This window comes from Euleptes europaea, chromosome 8, assembly GCF_029931775.1.
Source record: "Euleptes europaea isolate rEulEur1 chromosome 8, rEulEur1.hap1, whole genome shotgun sequence".
In the NCBI taxonomy this organism is placed as follows: domain Eukaryota; kingdom Metazoa; phylum Chordata; class Lepidosauria; order Squamata; family Sphaerodactylidae; genus Euleptes; species Euleptes europaea.
The window spans coordinates 95,338,393-95,358,690 of NC_079319.1; the positions used below are offsets into that span (position 1 = coordinate 95,338,393).

The 20,298-nt window shown below is 46.1% G+C and overlaps 1 protein-coding gene across 1 annotated transcript in view; it reads left to right on the forward strand.

The window, feature by feature from the left end:
• The window catches only part of LOC130481511 (cadherin-6), a 139,733-nt gene that overhangs the window by 72,215 nt on the left and 47,220 nt on the right, over positions 1-20,298 (forward strand). The window contains exons 2-5 of the mRNA XM_056854198.1: positions 5,504-5,798; positions 8,501-8,620; positions 13,592-13,759; positions 17,372-17,559. Of these exons, the coding sequence (XP_056710176.1) occupies positions 5,504-5,798; positions 8,501-8,620; positions 13,592-13,759; positions 17,372-17,559 (771 nt within the window). The remainder of the gene's footprint in view (positions 1-5,503; positions 5,799-8,500; positions 8,621-13,591; positions 13,760-17,371; positions 17,560-20,298) is intronic.

The following is a 20,298-nucleotide window of genomic DNA, read 5'->3' on the forward strand; positions in this document are numbered from 1 at the left end:
TCACTGGCACACAGGCCTGCTAGATAGAGTTGCCAGGTCCCTTGGGAGGTTTTTGAGGAGCCTGAGGAGGGTGGGGTTTGGAAAGGGGAGAAACTTCAATGCCAAAGAGTCCAATTGCCAAAGCTGCCATTTTCTCCAGGGGAACTGATCTCTATCAGCTGGAGATCAAATAGCTGGAGATATCCAGCTAGTACCTGAAGACTGGCAATCCTACTGCTAGAAGACTGTGGTGAAATGGTCCTTTTTTGTCCCTCCGAGCTACCCGATGTCACAGATTTTCCCTGGGAACCCTGGTTACCACTCATTAAAAAAAATATATTGCTATGGGTAAAGGTAGTCCCCTGTGCAAGCACCGGGTCTTTACTGACCCATGGGGTGATGTCACAACCCGATATTTACTAGGCAGACTGTGTTTACGGGGTGGTTTGCCATTGTAAGTACCCATGCATGAAGGACCATTGTCTGGATGGTCCATAAAACGGAATAAACAAATAATGGCGATTGTGGATTAAACAGCTGTGGAACCAGTCAAGGTTGTGCAGCCATTTCCCCATGGGGGGGGGGGAGTAGCGGGCACATGTGTAAAATCTGCAGATTATGTTTTTAGTAGGAATAGGAGGAAGGCTATACAGCCACTGCTTTGAATTAATTATGACTATCCACCTTCCTTGGAGTTAAACTCAGCTTTTGAGGCCAGTGAAGGGTTTCAGCCCATTTGTTTTAATGGAGTTGATTCAATTGCTCAGCTTTTTAAAGGAGCCTGAATGAGAATCCCCATGAGGACTGATCTGAATGTGACAGATAAAGTGTTTTCATCTCCTCTTTTGTTTCAAACCATCTTTTATGCTAACTTATTGCAGAGGTCAAAGTGAATCCTGTGTTGTAATAAAAGAAGGGGTCAAATAGTCACTGCTGGAGCAACAGCAACAACAGCAAAATCTGCATGAAACACAAAACCAAGGACAAATGTAAATAAAGGAGAACAAAATAGCAGGCTGGCAACAGGCTGGCAAACGATTACTCAGCAGGCTAAATTACAAATGTCCCTTGCCAAAGGGATTTTTCTTTTTTAGGGGGGTCAGTCTATATTCTTTTCCTGACTGTTTACAGTGGAGAAATTGGGGGGAAATTTTTAAAAATCCTGACACATACACATTTGGTTTATACAGGTTGAGTATCCCCCTATCCACACATCCAAAATCCAGACTGACCCCAAATCCGGACCTTTGAAGCTGATGTTCAGGCAGATTCCTGCTGCTGGGCCTCTCTAGAGTCTGAAGAAGCTGGGCAGTAGGGATCTCACTTTAGCTTCAGTTTAGACTTTAGATTTCAGTTTAGCTTCAGTCCCTGCTGTAGTTGAACTTCAGATCCAAAATCTGGACAGATCCAAAATACAGACCACTTCTGGCCCCAAGCTGTCCTGATGAGGGATACTCAATCTATATACCCATAGATATACAAACACACATACATTATCACTGACCACATTTGTATCCTATGGGTCAAACCTTTCCTCTGGTGGAAGGAACCTCTCCAGAAGTAAGGCACTTGGAGCATTGTACAACAGGGGAAAGGCTCCTTCTGCCTGAGGAAAGATCTGACCCACAGGATACAAATGTGGTCAATAGTGTCTGTGTGTTTGTTCGTCTGTATGTGTATAAGCCAAATGTGTACATGCCCCCCCTTTAAGATAGTCTATTTCTCCACCATTAAATATCAGGAAAAGAATATAGTGTAAACCCCCCCAAAAAGGTCCCCAGGATCCAGTCTTCTATGGAACTTGGGCAATGTAAATGAAGTTATTTTATCTCAAACAACTTTGTAGGGGAAGTTTGGTTCAGAAAAAAAGTAAGCTGTACATAGCTTCAGAAAAAAGCTGTACATAGGTTCAGAAAAAAAGTAAGCTGTACTCTGTATGCTAATGACTGAACAGACTCTGCACCCAGCTCCTTGTCCAAGATATCTATTTCTCTGCGCTTTATATTTCAGCTGTGAGGGGAGATCTAGCAGTTTCGGATAAAAATTTCCTCAAAAATGCATTGTGAACGTACAGGGTCTTTATGAAAGCCCTTTCAGATGATTGACTTTAAAAGGTGCCAAAACCACCATCACCTAACAATGGAGAACAGCTAGGATTTATTTATTTATATTTTTATTTAGACCATTTTTGAGCTGCCTTTCCACCCAACTTAGTGTTTCCAGGTCAGTGAACAATAAAAAGGTGATTCAAACAAATAAGTACATAAACACATCTATGGAAGGAATGGTCAATGAGATCAGTGAGGGAACCCCAAACAAAAAAGAAAATTCTTCACCTACTGGTAGAAGACAATGATAGAAGAGGACAGAAGCGGAACCCCATTGTTTTGGTGACATGACCAAGAAGGTCCTTTCTCAGGTTACCACCCATCTAGCCTCAGATGGCAGGAGCATCTGAAGTGGGACCTCTGAAGATGTCTGAAGAGGTCAGTTAGGTTCACATGGGTGTAGGCAATCCTTAAATTATGCTGCCTCAAACTGGATATCAGCACCCTGAACTGAGCCCAGAAGCAAATAGGGAGCCAGTCTAGGTTGAATGAGACTGAAGTAATATGGTTGCTATGACCTACTCCAGCAAGAATTCTGGCCGAGGCATTCTGCATCAATTTTAGCTTCCAGACACTCGTCAAGGGCAACCCCACACAGAACTCATTTCAGTAGTCTAATATCTAGAAAAAAAGTCATAGTAGAGTTGCCAATCTCCAGGTGGTGGCTTTAGAGCTCCCGCTATTACAACTGATCTCCAGGTGACAGAGATCCATTCACCTGGAGAAAATGGCTGCTTTGGAAGGTGGACTATGGCATCAAAATCCCTCCACTCTCCAAACCCCGCCCTCCTCAGGCTCCACCCCCAAAATCTCCAGGTATTTCCCAACCCAGAGTTGGCAACCCTATGTCATACCCTTGTGCTCACTATTGTCTTCTATTGATCCTAGCCAATGGTACTTCATATTTTCATTTTCAAAAGGTAAAGGTCCCCTGTGCAAGCACCGGGTCATTCCTGACCCATGGAGTGACGTCACATCCTGACGTTTTCTAGGCAGACTTTGTTTATGGGGTGGTTTGCCAGTGCCTTCCCTAGTCATCTTCCCTTTACCCCCAGCAAGCTGGGTACTCATTTTGCCGACCTCGGAAGGATGGAAGGCTGAGTCATCCTTGAGCCGGCTACCTGAAACCAACTTCCGTCGGGATCGAACTCAGGTCGTGAGCTGAGCTTTTGACTGCAGCACTGCAGCTTACCACTCTGCGCCACGGGGCTCTTATTTTCATTTTAGGGGGGGATTTTAGAAGCTTTGGTTGTGCTGCGCTCCTCTGGGCCCCTATGGCATGTGCAGAAGATGGTCACTACGTCACAAGGGTCTTTGGATTTGACTGTTAATTCTGAACTGATAGACCAAGGCATATGAAGTAGGGTTAGCACTACTGAAATGACCTTGGGGCTCTTGAACCCTCATAACTCTCATTTGTGCACATGTTTTGGACTCAGCATAGAAACGGAATGTGTTGTGGCCACGCTAGTAGGTCAAGACACATGCCTAATATCCATTGACTCTACCATCAAGTGAAGGCATGCATGTGCAGCTGTACCCATCACAGCTAATCATAGCTAGAACATTTGTATCAGTGCCAGTTCAGAAGTACAATATTTTAAAAGAATAGTTAGAACTTGATTTGATACCTTTCTAAGACAGGTCTGACCAGAAATTTGGAAATTACCCTAGGTTATTTCAAGATAATTTAGGGTGTTTTAAAGTAGATAGTCAGCCATTAAGTAGAGAGGATAGAAAGGGGAGGAAAGCTAGATTTTGTTATCTAGGGGACCAATATACATTCCAAAAAATTGGGGGGAGGGGGGGAGAAACCCTAGTTTTGGCTTCCCAAACAGAGGTTTGTACTTTAAAATGGAAGGCAATAATGACAGGCTGGGCAAACCTTAGTAGTTATAACCAGGGTCTCTAAGAAGGGGTCCAGGGAACAGCATTCTGGGGACTTGGGCATCCTGGGAAGCCATGGGGCTGGAGAGAGCACTGCTGGGATGAGACCGTGAATGATGTGCGCCAGTCTCCCGGTGGTCCCTGGTGCCATAGTTATCCATAGGGTTGCCAGGTCCTTCTTTGCCACCGGCGGGAGGTTTTGGGGGTGAAGCCTGAGGAGGGTGGGGTTTGGGTAGGGTAGGGACTTCAATGCCATAGAGTACAATTGCCAAAGTGGCCATTTCTAATTTTCTTACGGGTTATCTAGATAGTTCTTTTTCTTTAATTTTTGATCGCAGTGTAACATTGTTCAGGGCCAAATTGGCCATATGATACTCATTAAAGTAAGTAAAGCGGCCATTTTTTTCCAGGTCAACTGATTTCTATCGGCTGGAGATCAGTTGTAATAGTGGGAGATCTCCAGCTACTACCTGGAGGATGGCAATCCTAGTTACCCAGCTGTTCTCGACCAGGGCCAGGGCTTTTTCATCTCTGGCCCCAGCCTGGTAGAACTCTCTGTCTAGTGAGATCTGGGCCCTGTGGGATTTGGTTCTGCTTTGCAGGATCTGCAAGACAGAGAGGTTCCACCAAGCCTTTGGTTAAGGGCAGCGACTTTCTATACATCTAGCCGGCCTCCCTCCTTTTTCTCTCCACCACCTTTCGTCTTCTCCCCCACCCCACAATTTTTATCTCTCCAGCCATATCTGATTACAACTATTGGGAGCTCCAGAAGATAGTGGATTGTATGTTTGAATGGGAAATCTGTTTATTCACTTTTAATGATATTTTTTATTCTGAATGTATAATGTCTGGTATAGAATTACTCATGTGTGTTCATTGTTGGAAGCCACTCTGAGCCTGATTTGTGTCAGGGGAGGGTGGTGTATAACTTGAATAAAATAAAATTTAAATTTAAAAAATTGAGGGGGAAGGAAGAAGTGTGAATTTGAGTCAGTCATTAAGCTACCTCATAGGGCAGCGGTGAAGATAAAATGGAGGCGGGCGACCACGTACACTGCCCTGAAGTTCTTGGAGGAAGAGAGGTATATAAATCTAAGAAGAGTGAGAGGGAGGGGGGAGTACATGGAGATAACCAACGCTAAGCTTACTTGTTTCCTTGTGATTATTGGGTTGGGTGTGAGGAGAGGCAGAAGGAAACTTCGTGTGGGGGGTGGGCAGTGATGGCTCCTAGCAGCCCTGATTATGACTAACATAAGCCAAGTTCATCACAGTGTGCTAAATGTTCTTTTTCACAATTCTTTTTGTTTTGTTTTTTTATGTTTGCCATAATGAAATTTGGCCAGTAGGAAATATACCGTGATGGGAGAGGATCTATAGAGGATTGAGATGAACACTGGCTATATAAACTTACAGGGCCATTCTAGCAATTAAATATTGGTTAACTGTGAATCATAGTTGACAAAGACTCAGCATTGGGGAAATTTATCAGTTACTTACCCCTTTGTTTGAACTTGTTATTTCTCTCACAGCTTCATTCTGACCAAGACAAAGGAGACGGTTCACTTAAGTACATCCTTTCTGGAGATGGTGCAGGAGACCTCTTCGTTATCAATGAAAACACAGGAGATATTCAGGCCACAAGGAGATTGGACAGGGAAGAGAAACCTGTTTACATTCTCCGTGCACAGGCTATCAACAAAAGGACCGGAAGACCAGTGGAGCCAGAGTCAGAATTCATCATTAAAATTCATGACATTAATGACAATGAGCCACTGTTTACGAAGGATGTTTATAATGCCAGTGTCCCAGAAATGTCTGATGTAGGTAGGTGTCCGACCTGTCCTCAGTGCAAAGGACAGCTTTCGCTAGCTGGCCTAAGGATTTTGGAGCAGGGGTGGGGAGAGTCAATTTTTGATGGAGAGACCCAGTCCACATAAGCACATACTGCACAGAACGTGGACCCAGGTCAGCCTTCCTTCTTGACATACCATGTGAATTGGCTGTCTAAGAGAGAACATGAGAAAGGAGAGAAGAATGGGCCAACGCAGATGATTATTTACCAGTAGCAACCAAATGGGAGCCTATGGTTTGTAACCTCCTTTCACGTTATATGACAAATTTGAGCACACATGGGCCACCCAAGTTAGGAAACTGGGGAAAGACGGTGGTAGTTATGCCCTCCCTAACACATGGTAAGTGTATCATACCTTCCAATAGAGGTTTGATTTGCCTACCGTGGCTAATAGCTGCTGACAGAAATGCCCTCTGAATTTATCTTATCCTTTTAAAACCCATCTCTGTTAGTGATCATCATGTCTTGTGGTATAAGAAAACAGCATCCTTTATTGAAGTACTTCCTTACAAGATATCACACGTAAAAATGTAAGGAAGCAAATATTTTGCCCAAGAAAGATCTATGTATGTTGGCTGATTGAAAATATGCAGTTTAAAAAAAAATAAAAATTCCTGCTGTGCATTTGATTGGCGAAACATATATCAACAGGGTTTCTTCTCAGACGTGAGGATTTCCAAATAGCATTGCCAGTTTGTTCCAAACCATGTTTCTGTTTCAGATTTCCCCACAATTGAAAAGCATGTGTACTCATAACGAAGGTTACCTATAGGTTGAGTATCCCTTATCTGGGCTGCTTGGGACCAGAAGTGGTCCATACTTCTGATCTTTCCGTATTTTGGAATGTTTTGGGCTTTTTGCATATACATAATGAGATTTATTCATTTATGTTTTATATATATATGTTATACACATAGCCTGAATGTAATTTTAAACAATATATTTTAATAATTTTATGTACATTGAACCATCACCGGTTTTCGGATCAGTCCGGATATCAGATGTCTAGATAAGGGATATTCAACCTGTATTAAACCAAGCTAATCTTAGAACTTCAGACAGGTAGAAAGTTAGACAAAATGATTTTCCACATTGCCAGTGTTGGGTCCCACCCTTAAATCCTAGACAATTAGGGTTGCCAACCTCCAGGTATTAGTAGGAGATCTGCTATTATAACTGATCTCCAGAAAGTTTTTAAGATAGAGCCTGAGGAGGGTGGGATTTGGGGAGGGAATTCAATGCCATAGAGTCCAATTGCCAAAGCAGCCATTTTCTCCAGGTGAACTGATCTGTCAGCTAGAGATCAGTTGTAATAGCAGGAGATCTATACCCCCAACTTACAAGGGGCAACATCGAAACCACAAAGCTGCAAACGCTGAGAGTACTGCAAACATGCTGGATGTTCCAACGCATTTAAAATAGGAACTGTACTCAAGCGTCCAGGATATGATTGCCGTTGGATATTATTTCAACTGATTTTGTAGCTTGTGTTAGAAATTGTTGTTTCACTACTACATGATATGATTGTTAATGTCATGACAACCTTCTAGTTTACATAAATTATAAGCATTGGTTTCAACGCAACAATTGTTGTTAACTTTATTGGGCTTAAAAACTGCTGGTTTTGTTCCACAACACTATACAGCAGGCTAACTTTGGTTTACCAGCTACCTGGAGGTTGGCAACCCTACCACAGAGAAACCCTGATGCTGCACAGGTAATACTTACATCTCCTCCACCACATTTGAGTCCACTAGACGCGTAGGATTTGTACATGACTGCACCCACCACCAGGGACATGCAATACTACAAGGCAGCTTTCCCACACATTCTCAACTAATTCCCCTCCTCATATATCTACAAATATATTCGGGAGGCTTTCCTATAATGAAGGGCTCACCAGGGAAGAACAAAATGTTTTCCCTTTATACTATGTTATCAGATAAGAATCAGGAGATGACTTTTACGGTGACAAAATTTGGCTGGCTGGTCTTAAAGATCAGGAAATCTTGGTCTACACTGGTTCAGGAAGGATCATAAGCAGTTATTGTTATATATCTTCTTTTACTCATTTTCGTTTGTTTTAGTATTATTTTAGCCTATATTTTAGTGGTGAATGATTATCAATCATATGGAGTCAGACTGATGATATGATATTTATATTTATAACCTTACTTACACTTTTAATTCTATTTATATAACAACATTCTGGACCATAATAAATATTTACTTACTTACGCTACGTCCCCCATCCCACATGGATTTGGTGCATGAGGGTTCTATGATTTGCTGCATAGCTTTTTGGGTGATCAGAGGAGACCCTCTTCTCCACTTTTCACCACTGGAAAAGCTGGTTGGGTCCACCCCATATATCTCTGCAGAACACCTTGGTCTGGAACACCCATCCCTCTACTTACGAGGTGTCTAATAAAGCCATAAGAAACAATCTTATGTCTAAGAGTAGGCCTTGAATTTTGCTGGGAATCTCCCTACAGACACACTCTCTCTCTTTCTCTCTCTCAAATCTCATCCTCCCTCTCCTAAAACGGCACTGCTGTTGGAAATTGCTTGTGCCAAGGACTTGAAGCCAGCTAGAGTCACAGATGACAGTTTAAAATGATGATGTCCATTGCCAGAACAGCCATATATCTCTCTCTGTCTCTTATGATTGCAGGTACATTTGTCGTGCAAGTCACAGCAACGGACGCCGACGACCCCACATATGGGAACAGTGCTAGAGTTGTCTACAGCATTCTCCAGGGGCAGCCATACTTTTCTGTCGAGTCGGAGACAGGTCAGGAGACCTTAATCTGTCATTTTCTGACAACCCCCATAATTTAAAATAACACATTAAGTCAAGAGAGGGCATATTAGGCAAATTCTTCAAGGAGATCCTATTTGGCTCAGCGGGGACCATGAGGAAACCAACAGAACCATACCCTTGCAAACATGACACGTCATTTGCATCTTAATAGCTTAATAACATCCGGGATGGTTTTCTGAAAGCAATGCTCAATTTGATTATTTGGCTTTGGTGAGCAAAAAAGAATAAGGGAGAACATGCCTAATCACATGTCTTTAGTATGTTTGGATTAGGGCTGGCCTCTTTCTTTCCCCTTGTAAGCTAACTTGCAGGAAGCTCAGTTAGGGTTGCCAACCTCCAGGTACTAGCTGGAGATCTCCCACTATTACAGGGATGGGGAACCTCAGGCCCCCGAGGACATTTTTTGTGGCCCTCAGGAGCTCCAGCGCCCCGCCGTGGAGGCGCGGCACAGAGCGGCCCTCCCTGAGGGTGTTCCTGGGGCCATGGCTTGCAGGGGCGCTGCGGCGCCCTTTGGACCTCCTCTCGCCGACTGACGGCTGTTGGTCGGCAAGAGGAGGGGGAGGGACGCTTCCCCCAAGGCTGCCCCCTATAGCAGCAGCGTGCAGGAACGCTGGGGCACGCTGTAAGCCGCTCTTGCTGCCTGTCGGCTGTTGAGCAGCAAGAGGGAGGGGGGGAAAGAGGCCCGCGGCTCCTGGTGGCAGGGCATGCGCGCAGGAGCCGATCGGGCTTCGGGGGGGCTTTTGTGGACTCTGGGGGTGGGAGGGCATGGAGTCTGGGGCCAGGTCGTGTGGGGCCGGCGTGTGTGTGTGTGTGGGGGGGGAGGCTTTTCTCTCTCCCTCTCTTTCTGTCTCTTTCTTTGTCTGTCTCCCTCCGTCCTTTTCTTTCTCCCCCTCTTTCCATTTCTTTCTCCCTCTCTCCCTTTTCCTCTTTCTCTGTTTTCCTTCCTTCCTCCCTTGCTGATAGACTGCGGGCTGCGCCCCCCTGGCGCCTCGTTCGCTCGGTCCCACCGCTGGCTGCCCTCCCGCCTGGGGGGGGGGAGCGGGGGCGCCCTCCAGGCCTTCTCTGCGTGGCCTCCCCTGGGGTTGCCAACCTCCAGGTGGTGGCCGGAGACCTGGCAACCCTAGCCTCCCCCCCCCACTGGGAGATCTACACCTGGTTATGGCCCCCGAATGATGTTATAAATGTGCAAATGGCCCTTGGCAGGAAAAAGGTTCCCCACCCCTGCACTATTGCAACTGATCTCCAGCCAATAGAGATCAGTCCACCCGGAGAAAATGGCCACTTTGGCCATTGGACTCTATGGCATTGAAGTTCCTCCTCTCCCCAAACTCTGCCCTTCTCCAGCTCCACCCCAGAAACCTCCCCCTGGTGACAAAGAGGGACCTGGCAACCCTATGCTCAGTATAGGATAGTTCCATATTTGAGCGGTAGTGTAGTGATTAAAATGGTGAGCTAGGATTTGAGAGGCATGGGTTCAAATCTCCACTTAGCCATGAAGCCCACCTTGGACCAGAAAGTCACACTGTCTCAGCCTCACCATACCACAGCATCTCTACCACAGCAGTCACAGTGACCACTATCAAGTAAAATATCAAATGCCCTCAAATTAAGAATGCAGCCCAAAAAGGACAAATAATCAGCATGGAAGGCAGGTTCCAGGAGTCAAGCTGAACTACCCATTGCGTGGGTGATCCATGATTGGGATTAGACTGTAGTAATTCCACAGAGGATCACACTGAATCCCTCAATATATATTTTTTTCAATTTTTAAAAGTGGTGGAAGTGACAGATAATTCAACTGAGGCCACAACACAGGAAAAGTTTCTTTCTTTTCATACCGAGACTAATGGCATTTCAAGGCCCCTGATTTCCATTAGGAAAATAGAGCAGGGGGAAAGGGTTAAATCCTTCCTCCCCTCCCGTCCCCAGTCCCACATCCCTGGTCTCAATTCCTCCTTGTCAGGTAAAAAAAAATTGTGTGTGTGGCCCCTTGCCTTAACCCCGCCTCCAACCTGGGCTAATCAGACTCCAGAGCAGGGCTGGAGGTAGAGATGCCAACCTCCAGGTAGGACCGGGGGATCCCCCGTTAACTACAGCTCATCTCCAGACTACAGACATCAGTTCCCCTGGAGAAAATGGATGCTTTGGAGGGTGGACTCTGGCATTATACCCTGCTGAGGTCCCTGTACTCCCCAGTCTCCACCCCCAAATCTCCAGGAGTTTCCCAGCCTGGACCTGGCAACCCTACCCCCCATCCCCCCCCCCCCCGCCAGCCGCCAGTCAAGACCTGCAACCCTATCTGGGGCCTGTACTCAGCAGTGAACAAACGTAAAGCCCCATGCAAGGGTCTTTTAGACAAAAAAAGAGGCTCTGTTGAAATCACTTATGCATCCTAAGCTAACCACATTCATGCTTCTTGCTCACCCTGGTTGACCAAGCCTTGTTACATGCTAGGACTGCTCAAGCAGGGGTCTCCATTGGTGACTGGAAGCAGAACTCTTGCCTGGTCCATGTTCGTTCCATCCTTTGTAGGACTGATGACATCATGATGTCTCTGGCCCTTCTCTGCTCCCCCCCCCACCTCGTTTGCCCTTCCCCCTTCCCCTCCAAATACAAGTGTGCCCAGTTCTTGCTTGATGCCATCTGTTCCTGATTGACATCTTAGCTGTTCACACTTTCTTGCAAGCATTCTATATTATTAAACATGGCTTAGGAAATTTCAGGTTGAAGTTGTTGAATACACATTCAGGGACCGTTACAAGTGAGTTGCTTTTCTTTTGCTGAAGCTTGTGCTCATGCAAAGAGGCACTCTTCCTAATTCTAGCATAAACCAAATGGTTTAGTCAAAGCAAGTCACATAACAATTATGGAGTTGTTTAGGTAGGTTCAGTAAGTTTCATATAGAAGGAGGAGGTATTCCTTCAGATGCCCTGGCCTGGATGGCCCAAGTTAACCCGATCTCTTCAGATCTTAGCAGCTAAGCATGAGAACCAGCATGGTGTAGTGATTAAGAGTGGCGGACTCTGATCTAGAGAACTGGGTTCGATACCCCACTCCTCCACATGAAGCCTGCTGGGTGACCTTAGGCTAGTCACAGTTCTCTCAGAACTCTCTTAGCCCACACAGAGGCAGGCAATGGCTAACCACCTCCGAACGTCTCTTGCCTTGAAAACCCTACAGGGTTGCCTTAAGTTAGCTGTGATTTAATGGCACTTTCTACCACCACCAAGCCGGATGGGCCCTGGTTAATACCTGGATGCGAGACCACCAAGGAAGTTCAGGGTCACTATGCAGAAATAGGCATTGGCAAATGAAGTGCTCCTGTATTACTTAGCAGCCAATGATCAGCAATACAGTCAGAGGTTGGAAGATTAACGATCTGTTTATTGAGGCCAAAATAAATGCAGTCGGGTGTGTTTACCTCAAACAAGCAGGTAAATTCACACACCAGAACAAAAGATTGCAACAACATTTATAACCTCTGGTCAGGGGTGTTACAATACACGCAATACAGAGCATAGACATACAAAGACCCAATAATGGACACCTTTGGATTAGCAGACCCCTATCAGTGGGGGTTGAGGCGGGCACTTAGGTTGCTACATGATCTCGGACAGGGAACCGAAAATTAACATTCCTTAGGCCGTAGGTAATTCTTGGCCGTGTCTTGGTGGACAGACGCAGACAGCATGATTTACTGACTCATGGCTCTTGGGTGCCACCTTCCCAAATCCCTCATGTGTGTGTGCACATGAATGCATAGTGTTTCAAACCTGCTCTTATACTTTAGGCCTAGCATTTCCATAAGAGCAATTATGCAGACTGAACACAAAAGCATACATTCAGATAATAATAATGATTACAGGCATTACACAAACCACATTTGCTCACATCTTGCCTTTAAACCACTTTGAGGGGGACGCCTTAACTGAGACTTGAAAGCACTTTACACCACCATTCATAGAATCATAGAGTTGGAAGGGGCCATACAGCCCTTCTAGTCCAACCCCCTGCCCAGTGCAGGATCAGCGTAGAGCATCCCTGACAAGTGTTTGTCCAACCTGTGCTTAAAGACTGCCAGTGAGGGAGCTCACCACCTCCCTAGGCAGCCAATTCCACTATTGAACTACTCTTACTGCAATATATATATATATCCTAATATCCAGTTGGTACCTTTCCGCCCACCCTGACCTGGTTGGCCCAGGCTAGCCTGATCCCGTCAGATCTTGGAAGCTAAGCAGGGTCAGCCCTGGTTAGTATTTGGATGGGAGACCACCAAGGAATATCAGGGTTGCTGTGCAGAGGAAGGCACTGGCAAACCACCTCTGTTAGTCTCTTGCCATTAAAACCCCAAAAGGGGTCGATATAAGTCGGCTGCGACTTGACAGCACTTTACACACACACACACACCTTTCCGCCCACAATTTAAACCCATTATTGCGAGACTTATCCTCTGCTTCCAACAGGAACAGCTCCCTTTTTTCGCTGCCAAGTCACAGCTGACTTATGGTGACCTCGTAGGGTTTTCAAGGTAAAAGATGTACAGAGGTGGTTTGCCATTTCCTGCCTCCATGTCATGTCCCTGGTATTTCTTGGAAGTCTCCCATCCAACTACTTGCCAGGGTCGAGGCTGAGAGTGTGTGACTGGCCTAAGGTCACCCAGAAAGTTTCCATGGCACAAGTGGGGATTCGAACCTAAGTTTCCCTACCCTCCTCAAAATAACAGCCCTTCAAATATTTAAAGAGAGCAATCATGTCCCCCCTTAACCTCCTCTTCTCCAGATTGAACATTCCCAACTCCCTCATCCTTTTCTCATATGGCTTAGTCTCCAGATATTTTTTCAGGTATGCTGCATGTTAGCTATTTAATATAAGCATTTCAAGCAAAAAAAAATCACTCTTCAATGGACTCCTTCTTTTTTTTTCTTTTTTTCTTTTCAGGCATCATTAAGACAGCTTTGCTGAACATGGATCGAGAAAACCGAGAGCAATATCAAGTGGTCATCCAAGCCAAGGATATGGGAGGCCAGATGGGTGGATTGTCAGGAACCACCACTGTGAACATCACGCTGACCGATGTCAATGATAACACACCTCGCTTCCCCCAAAGTACGGGAAATTTATTTATTTAGTAAAACCTGTGATCGCTTCTCCAGTTAAACACTGTGGACCTTATGAGACAATACCCTGTGAAGAGTGGAAACGGTTTTTATAGCAGAGAAGTAGGGTTGCCAACTTCCAGGTGGTGGCAGGAGATCTCCTGGGATTACAACTGATCTTCAGGCAACAGAGATCAGTTCCCCTGGAGAAAATGGCTGCTTTGGAAGGAGGACCCCATTGAAGTCCTTCCCCTTTCCAAACCCCACCCTCCTCAGGCTCCATCCCCAAAATCTCCGGGTATATCCCAACCCAGAGCTGGGAACCCTATGGAGGAGGTAGTGTGTTTCTACCTTTGGGGGTAAGTTTAGAACAGGTTTTTGTGTGTGTACAGATATGGATGTGTGCAGAAAAAGCACTTAATGTGGCATTGGCTGCAGAATTCAGCTTCCCCCATTCTGTCAGTTTTCATTTAAGAAAATAGAAGCAGAATAAATAAGAGAAATTATGGAAATTTATAGCAGCTGGAAAATCCTAGCGGAATTGTACTGAATTAATATTGAATTTGGGCTTCCATGATGGAGAACATAGATTTAAAAACATAACCTTCCTTTTGGGTAATATCAGCTTACTTCCTTGCTTTAGAGGTGGGAAAAAAAACTTTCATCTGTCCTATTAAAAATACTGATTAGCTCACATATGCTTACAGCTGTTGACCATTGGCAATTACTCCTTAGCTGGTTTCTCCTTTGTTCTGTTTATTGCCTACGCTATTGTAAAGTGTTATTTAAAAGGGTCTGAAGAACTTGCAGTAAAATCAATTAATAGCGCAATCCTGAGTGGTGGCTGGTGGTAAGGGAGCATCCAGGGATGGCGCAGCTGTGCCACCTCCTGAGCAGCTTGCTGCTAGGTGCAGCAAGTCAAAAAGGCTATTTGTGGGAAACCCTAAGGTTTCACGGGTTTGCAACAGTAAAGGTAAAAATATACAGGTGCAAGTTGGCACCTGCTAAAGGGGGCATTCCTGGAGTAAAAGGAACGCCCTGGGAATGCCCCCTTCGGCGCTGGTGTGAGCCTTTGTACCAGGGAAATGCTGCGGGTGAGGCTGCGCTGGAAGCCGAGGCTTGTGTTGCCGCACTGCTTCCCGGAGCCCTGCACCAGTGTTAGTGTGAGTTTAGCTGGCACAAGTGGCACTAACGCCAGCGTAGGGGTCACGCCGGCTCCTTACCCCTCCCCTCCTTGTAAATTGCTCTGCCAGTGAGGATTGGGTTAAATTATTTCCTCTTGTTACACTCTGTTCATTAGACCCTGGTTATTTGTGTCTACTTTATGGTAAACTGTTCTTCTGGATGAGATTTTGTGCTATTTAGGTTTTTCTTAGTTTATCTAAACCATGTGTTTTTTTTAAAAAAAAAATGTTTTGCAATGTTTCCTTAGGAAACCTTAGGAAAGAGTTTTTTCCCCTTCTCATTTTTCTTTCTGTCTGTCTGTCTGCCTGCCTGTCTTTTCAACAAGGCCACAAGATGCCAAAAATTCAGTTCAGCATACTTACCACAGCACAAAAGAATTGTGTGGCACAAGAGTTCTAACCCTGTCACCTGGAGGCCTCTTGACTTGCAGGCTTCATGGGGAGAACATACAGGAGAATGTATGCCACTACTAGGGTTGCCAACCTGTAGGTACTAGCTGGAGATTTCCAGTTATTACACCTGATCTCCAGCCGATAGAGATCAGTTCACTTGGAGAAAATGGCTGCTTTGGCAATTGGACTCTAGGGCATTGAAGTCCCCTCCCAAAAGCCCACCCTTCTCAGGCTCTGCCCCCAGTACCTCCCACCGGTGATGAAGAGGGACCTGGCAAGCCTAGCCACTACTGAAAAGGCCCTGTTCCTTAGTGGATGCCAGCCTTATTTCAGACCGCAAAGGCTCTCGAAGCAGGACTGCAAATTCCAGTAGACACAGTGCTTTGTTCTCTTCAAGGAAGAGGGTTCTTTCTGGGTACCACACTCAAACCAAGCTTTGAATGTTAACATTTGATTCTTCTCCACCATTCAGGGAAGAACTCATAAATAGGGCAAGCTTCTGCCCGTGGGTAAGGGTAGCAGAAAACTCCCATTGACATGAGTAAGGCCATATTGTGAGACTCCGACATCTGTGTCCCAAAGAGAAAATGACACATCTCTGACCACAGGCTTCTCACAAGCTCTGAAACGACGAAGGAGACGCACTGTGATCAAAGGCCCTCTTGGCAATGTCTTGGAGTTATTTGCAGTACAGGAGGTTTGTAAGAAGGGCTTTGTGCTTGGTCGTGTGCCACATTGTTCAATGGCAGCTTGCTGCATTTCCTTCACTCATTTGACATACTGAGGCTTTTCATTTGCCATTGTGGTCAGGGAAAATGGGTGGGGGCTATATGTTAGCAAGAAATAAATTCTAGTTCAGCTGTAGGGTAAAGGAAGGGAAATGCCTTCAAAGGGCTTGCGGACTGAATGAATTAGGCTTCATTTTAAAAAGGCATTGGATGACCATAAAGACATTTTCCCAGGCTGGGTTCTGCAAAGCCCGCTTACTGCCTATCAGGATTGGAGGCCTGAGGGCAAGTGGGTGCTTCATTAGGTGGGTATGAAACAAAAACCAGTGTTCTACAGACACCTCAATCTGTTTCTGTGTCAAGAAGTTGCTTTGGAACCGGGTCTGAATTGGCAGCTTTATAGGATTAGAAGACTACCTATTGGCCCATTGGGTCACCTGATCCCTGCGGAGGTGGTAGCTGCAGTACTGTCCTTCAACCACCTGCATGGTGGAGCTGCAGAGCAGCAGAATCAGGCCAGCAATTCCCCGAAATCTGCCCCTGTGATCGGAGGAGTATAGGGTTGCCAGGTCCCTCTTCGGCACCAGCGGGAGGTTTTTGGGGAGGAGCCTGAGGAGGACAGGGTTTGGGGAGGGGAGGGACTTCAATGCCATAGAGTCCAGTTGCCATTTTATCCAGGGGAACTGATCTCTGTCGGCTGGAAATCAGTTGTAATAGCAGGAGATCTCCAGCTAGCACCTGGAGGTTGGCAACCCTAGAGGAGTAAGGTGTTATGTATGTATTCTCCTGCCTACTGTCACAATACATACATAACATCAGGTACCTGGTCCCTACCTCCAGAGTACACAGTTCTGGACCCCTGCTGCCTTCAAGTTTTAGAAGGGCCTGCCTGTACACATATGAATCTTGTATGACAGTAATCCGTGGCTCAGAAGGAAAATGTTCTGATGTCCAAAACATGGCACAGATAAGACGCAGAGCTCAAGTTACAAACTAAGGACCCTTTAAATACAATGCCACAATATGAGCAAATATTTAATGCACACTTGTTTAAATAAGGCTTTATTTAGATTATAATTAAACAGGAATAGCCCAATAAAGGTATGAAGGTACACCAATCTAGCAACATGACTGAGTGGATAATTATAGATCTGTGTACAGCAAGAACAAACTGTATGGAACTAGAAGAAGAAGAAATTCATTTATTTGTTTAGCCATAGGCAGTTACAAAATATCCTTACATATGTACAAAAAGCTTAAAAGGAGAATGTGGAGCTAGGATTTTTTTTAAAAAAATTGCCCTTTCTTTACCTGTAGGTGCTTACCAGTTCAAAGTTGCAGAGTCTGCGCCACCAGACACACCGATCGGCAGGATCAAAGCAACAGATGCTGATGTGGGTGAAAATGCAGAGATGAAATACAGCATCACTGAAGGGGATGGTTTGGAAATGTTTGGCGTAATCACTGACAAGGAAACGCAAGAAGGCATCCTGACAGTCAAAAAGGTATTTAGCCTTCAGCACTGTTGTAACTTGTGCGTCATTTAGTCCCAACTTATCCTTACTCACCATGCCCATTTTCTCTCAAGTTAAACGCCCCATGTGTTGACCATGATTTGTTCACAATACAGCATAAGCAGCATTTTGAGTGTTTTTTCCAGCCGTAGTGTTCATCATCACAGAGGCAGCCAGCCCAAAGCCACTGCTGGGTAGGGGTCCCAGGTCCCTGGCAGTGGATTCTCCACTTTGGGGGGGGGGGGGGCTTCCCCAACACTGTTCAGCTGGCCCGAGGGGGGGCTTTGCAGCAGCAGCAAACTGAGGCCTAGGCTCTCTGGTGTTGGTAATGGGGCAATGTCACTTCCGCCGTGCACCAGAAGTGATGTCATCACATCGCCAGCACCCATGTCCATCCGCTCTCACATCCATGTGGATGTGAATAAAACTCTATGGTAAGAAAATGGATTCTACCATAGAGTTTTTGTACAAATACCAGAGCATTCCCACACACCAGCAATGTGATGACATCACTTCCGGTTCACGCCAGAAGTTACGTTGCTGCCGCCGACAGAGGCCCAGGCCTCAGTTTGCTGCCAGTAAGTTCTTCCCCTCCTAGGGTCCCTCTTCACCCCCAGCAGGAGGTTTTTGGGGCAGACCCTGAGGAGGGAGGGGTTTGGGGAGGAGAGGGTCTTCAATGACATAGAGTCCAATGGCCAAAGCGGCCATTTTCTCCAGGCGAGCTGATCTCTTTCGGCTGGAGATCAATTGTAATAGCAGGAGATCTCCAGCTATTCCCTGGAGGTTGTAGAAAAATGACAGCACTACGACCACTTAGAAAGTATTTACAGTGAGCCACTTATAAACAGGCACAGTTTGCAACCGTCTATATAAATTTAATTCAGTTATGAAACTAAAGCCTGTACCAAACCCAACTAGCTAGCTAACAAAAGCTGCAAATATAAACAACCACAATTGCATACACAGTCTTTAAGGGTCCCCTTATAACAGTTGGCTGTCCAATGTTACATCAACAAGTTACATCTTTGACCCCCAAAGTAAACATGTGTAATAAATAAATCTTGGAAGACTAGTTTAACAATGCTGAAAACATTCAAGGTATTTCAGTTGGTGATCTTGAACATATAAATCACTGCAATGCGTTGACTGTGAAGGCAACATCAGGCTCTGTACTGCCGATCCTTGTAAGTTTTAAAGAGGCACGGCTGCGCTGAGATTTACAGCAAGGGACGGCTTTTGCAGACCAGCGATCCTTAGTACACAAGAGATGGAAAATAAGTACCAGCAAGCAAAACAGATTCGGATTAGCCGGCCCTTGCTGTAAATCTCAGCGCAGCATGCCTTTTTGAAATTGGGGAGTGGACTGGGTCAGGATCATAGTGCTTGGGGAAGGAGTTTCCCCATGTAAATTTGGCCCTCTAAGACTGGCTACTTGTCCAACAAAGAAAATGGTCCAGGGGAAAGAGTTAATCTTCCTCCTGCCTTGGACTTATAGAAGCACAGGTTTTATTTTATTTTGTTTATTTTCGAATTTGAACCCTTCCCTCCCCAGAAAGCTGTCTAATAATAAAACATGTATAGAGCTGGGAGACCCAAGTTGCCCCTCATTTTGTTTTGTTTTTTTGTCTTTTTAACTTTTTTTTGTTTTGAATGTAAATGCAACAGATCAAAAGCTTTACAGTTCTTTTCCCCTCCATTTCTTCTTGTGGGATGAAACTGCAGAATATTGTCCATTTCTGCTGCCTCCCAGGTTCAGTAGCCATTGCTTGAGCCCAGCGTAGTGATCTGGGTGAACGGCTGCAGCCCAGCATCTTGCCCAGCCCCCTGCAGTGCCTCAAAGCCTTCCACCTACTGTGGGCAATGTACTGTGCCGAGCCCCTTGCTGCCAACCTCTTCCCTACTATCTGCCCTCTTCTCGTTATCTCCTCATCCCCGCAACCCCCAAGTGCACCCCCTCAAACTCCGGCTCTGGCCGAGCTAACAGGAGGAGGAGATGAACTCCCACTTGCTCGGGCTTCATAGTGGGGGCAGCTGCACCCTTTGGGTGGTGTTGGTTGGTTTCTCAAAAACACCTGGTAGGGCACTATAGAAAATGGAATGCTGGACTAGATGGGTGCCAAGGTCACAGGTTGCCTAGGGCACCAAAAAACCTAGTTGTCCGGAGATGCCCACAGACCTGGGCACCCCGGACTTGTCAGACCACCCCACACTTACTGGATGTCACAGAGAAAGCGTCCATGACTGGGTCGCCGGCAGCTGCCGCCCCCTTCCCAACATGGGACTCCCACCCAAGTTTCCAGAGGCAAGCAGCTGTTCTGGCACTTTGCCGATCCTCATTCCTGCTTCACAAGGCAGCTTAAGGGAGGCATGGCTGGGAACCGTCAGCCCGATGTGAAGCAGGCACGCCGGTCACAACGGCCAGGGTGGAGCCATCAAGCCCCCAAGAAGCCGCAGGGCTTCAGCCTCACAGCCACAGATAACCCACAGTCTACTGGGGAGGAGGGGAAGGCACAACCCAGGGAGAAACTGGAGTGGCAGGCGTCTCGCAACAGGGTGGGATCTCACAAAGTGGTGCAGGGAGGCAGGACAGAGCAGCACCTGGTGATGGAAGGGGTGACAGGCCCAATCAGAAGAGAGCAGGGAGAGCCCAGTAGGTGCCAGGATGGGCATCCTAAGGGATGTTGCCAGGGGAGGAACCAGTGGGACCCACTGATGGATGGATAGCAAGGG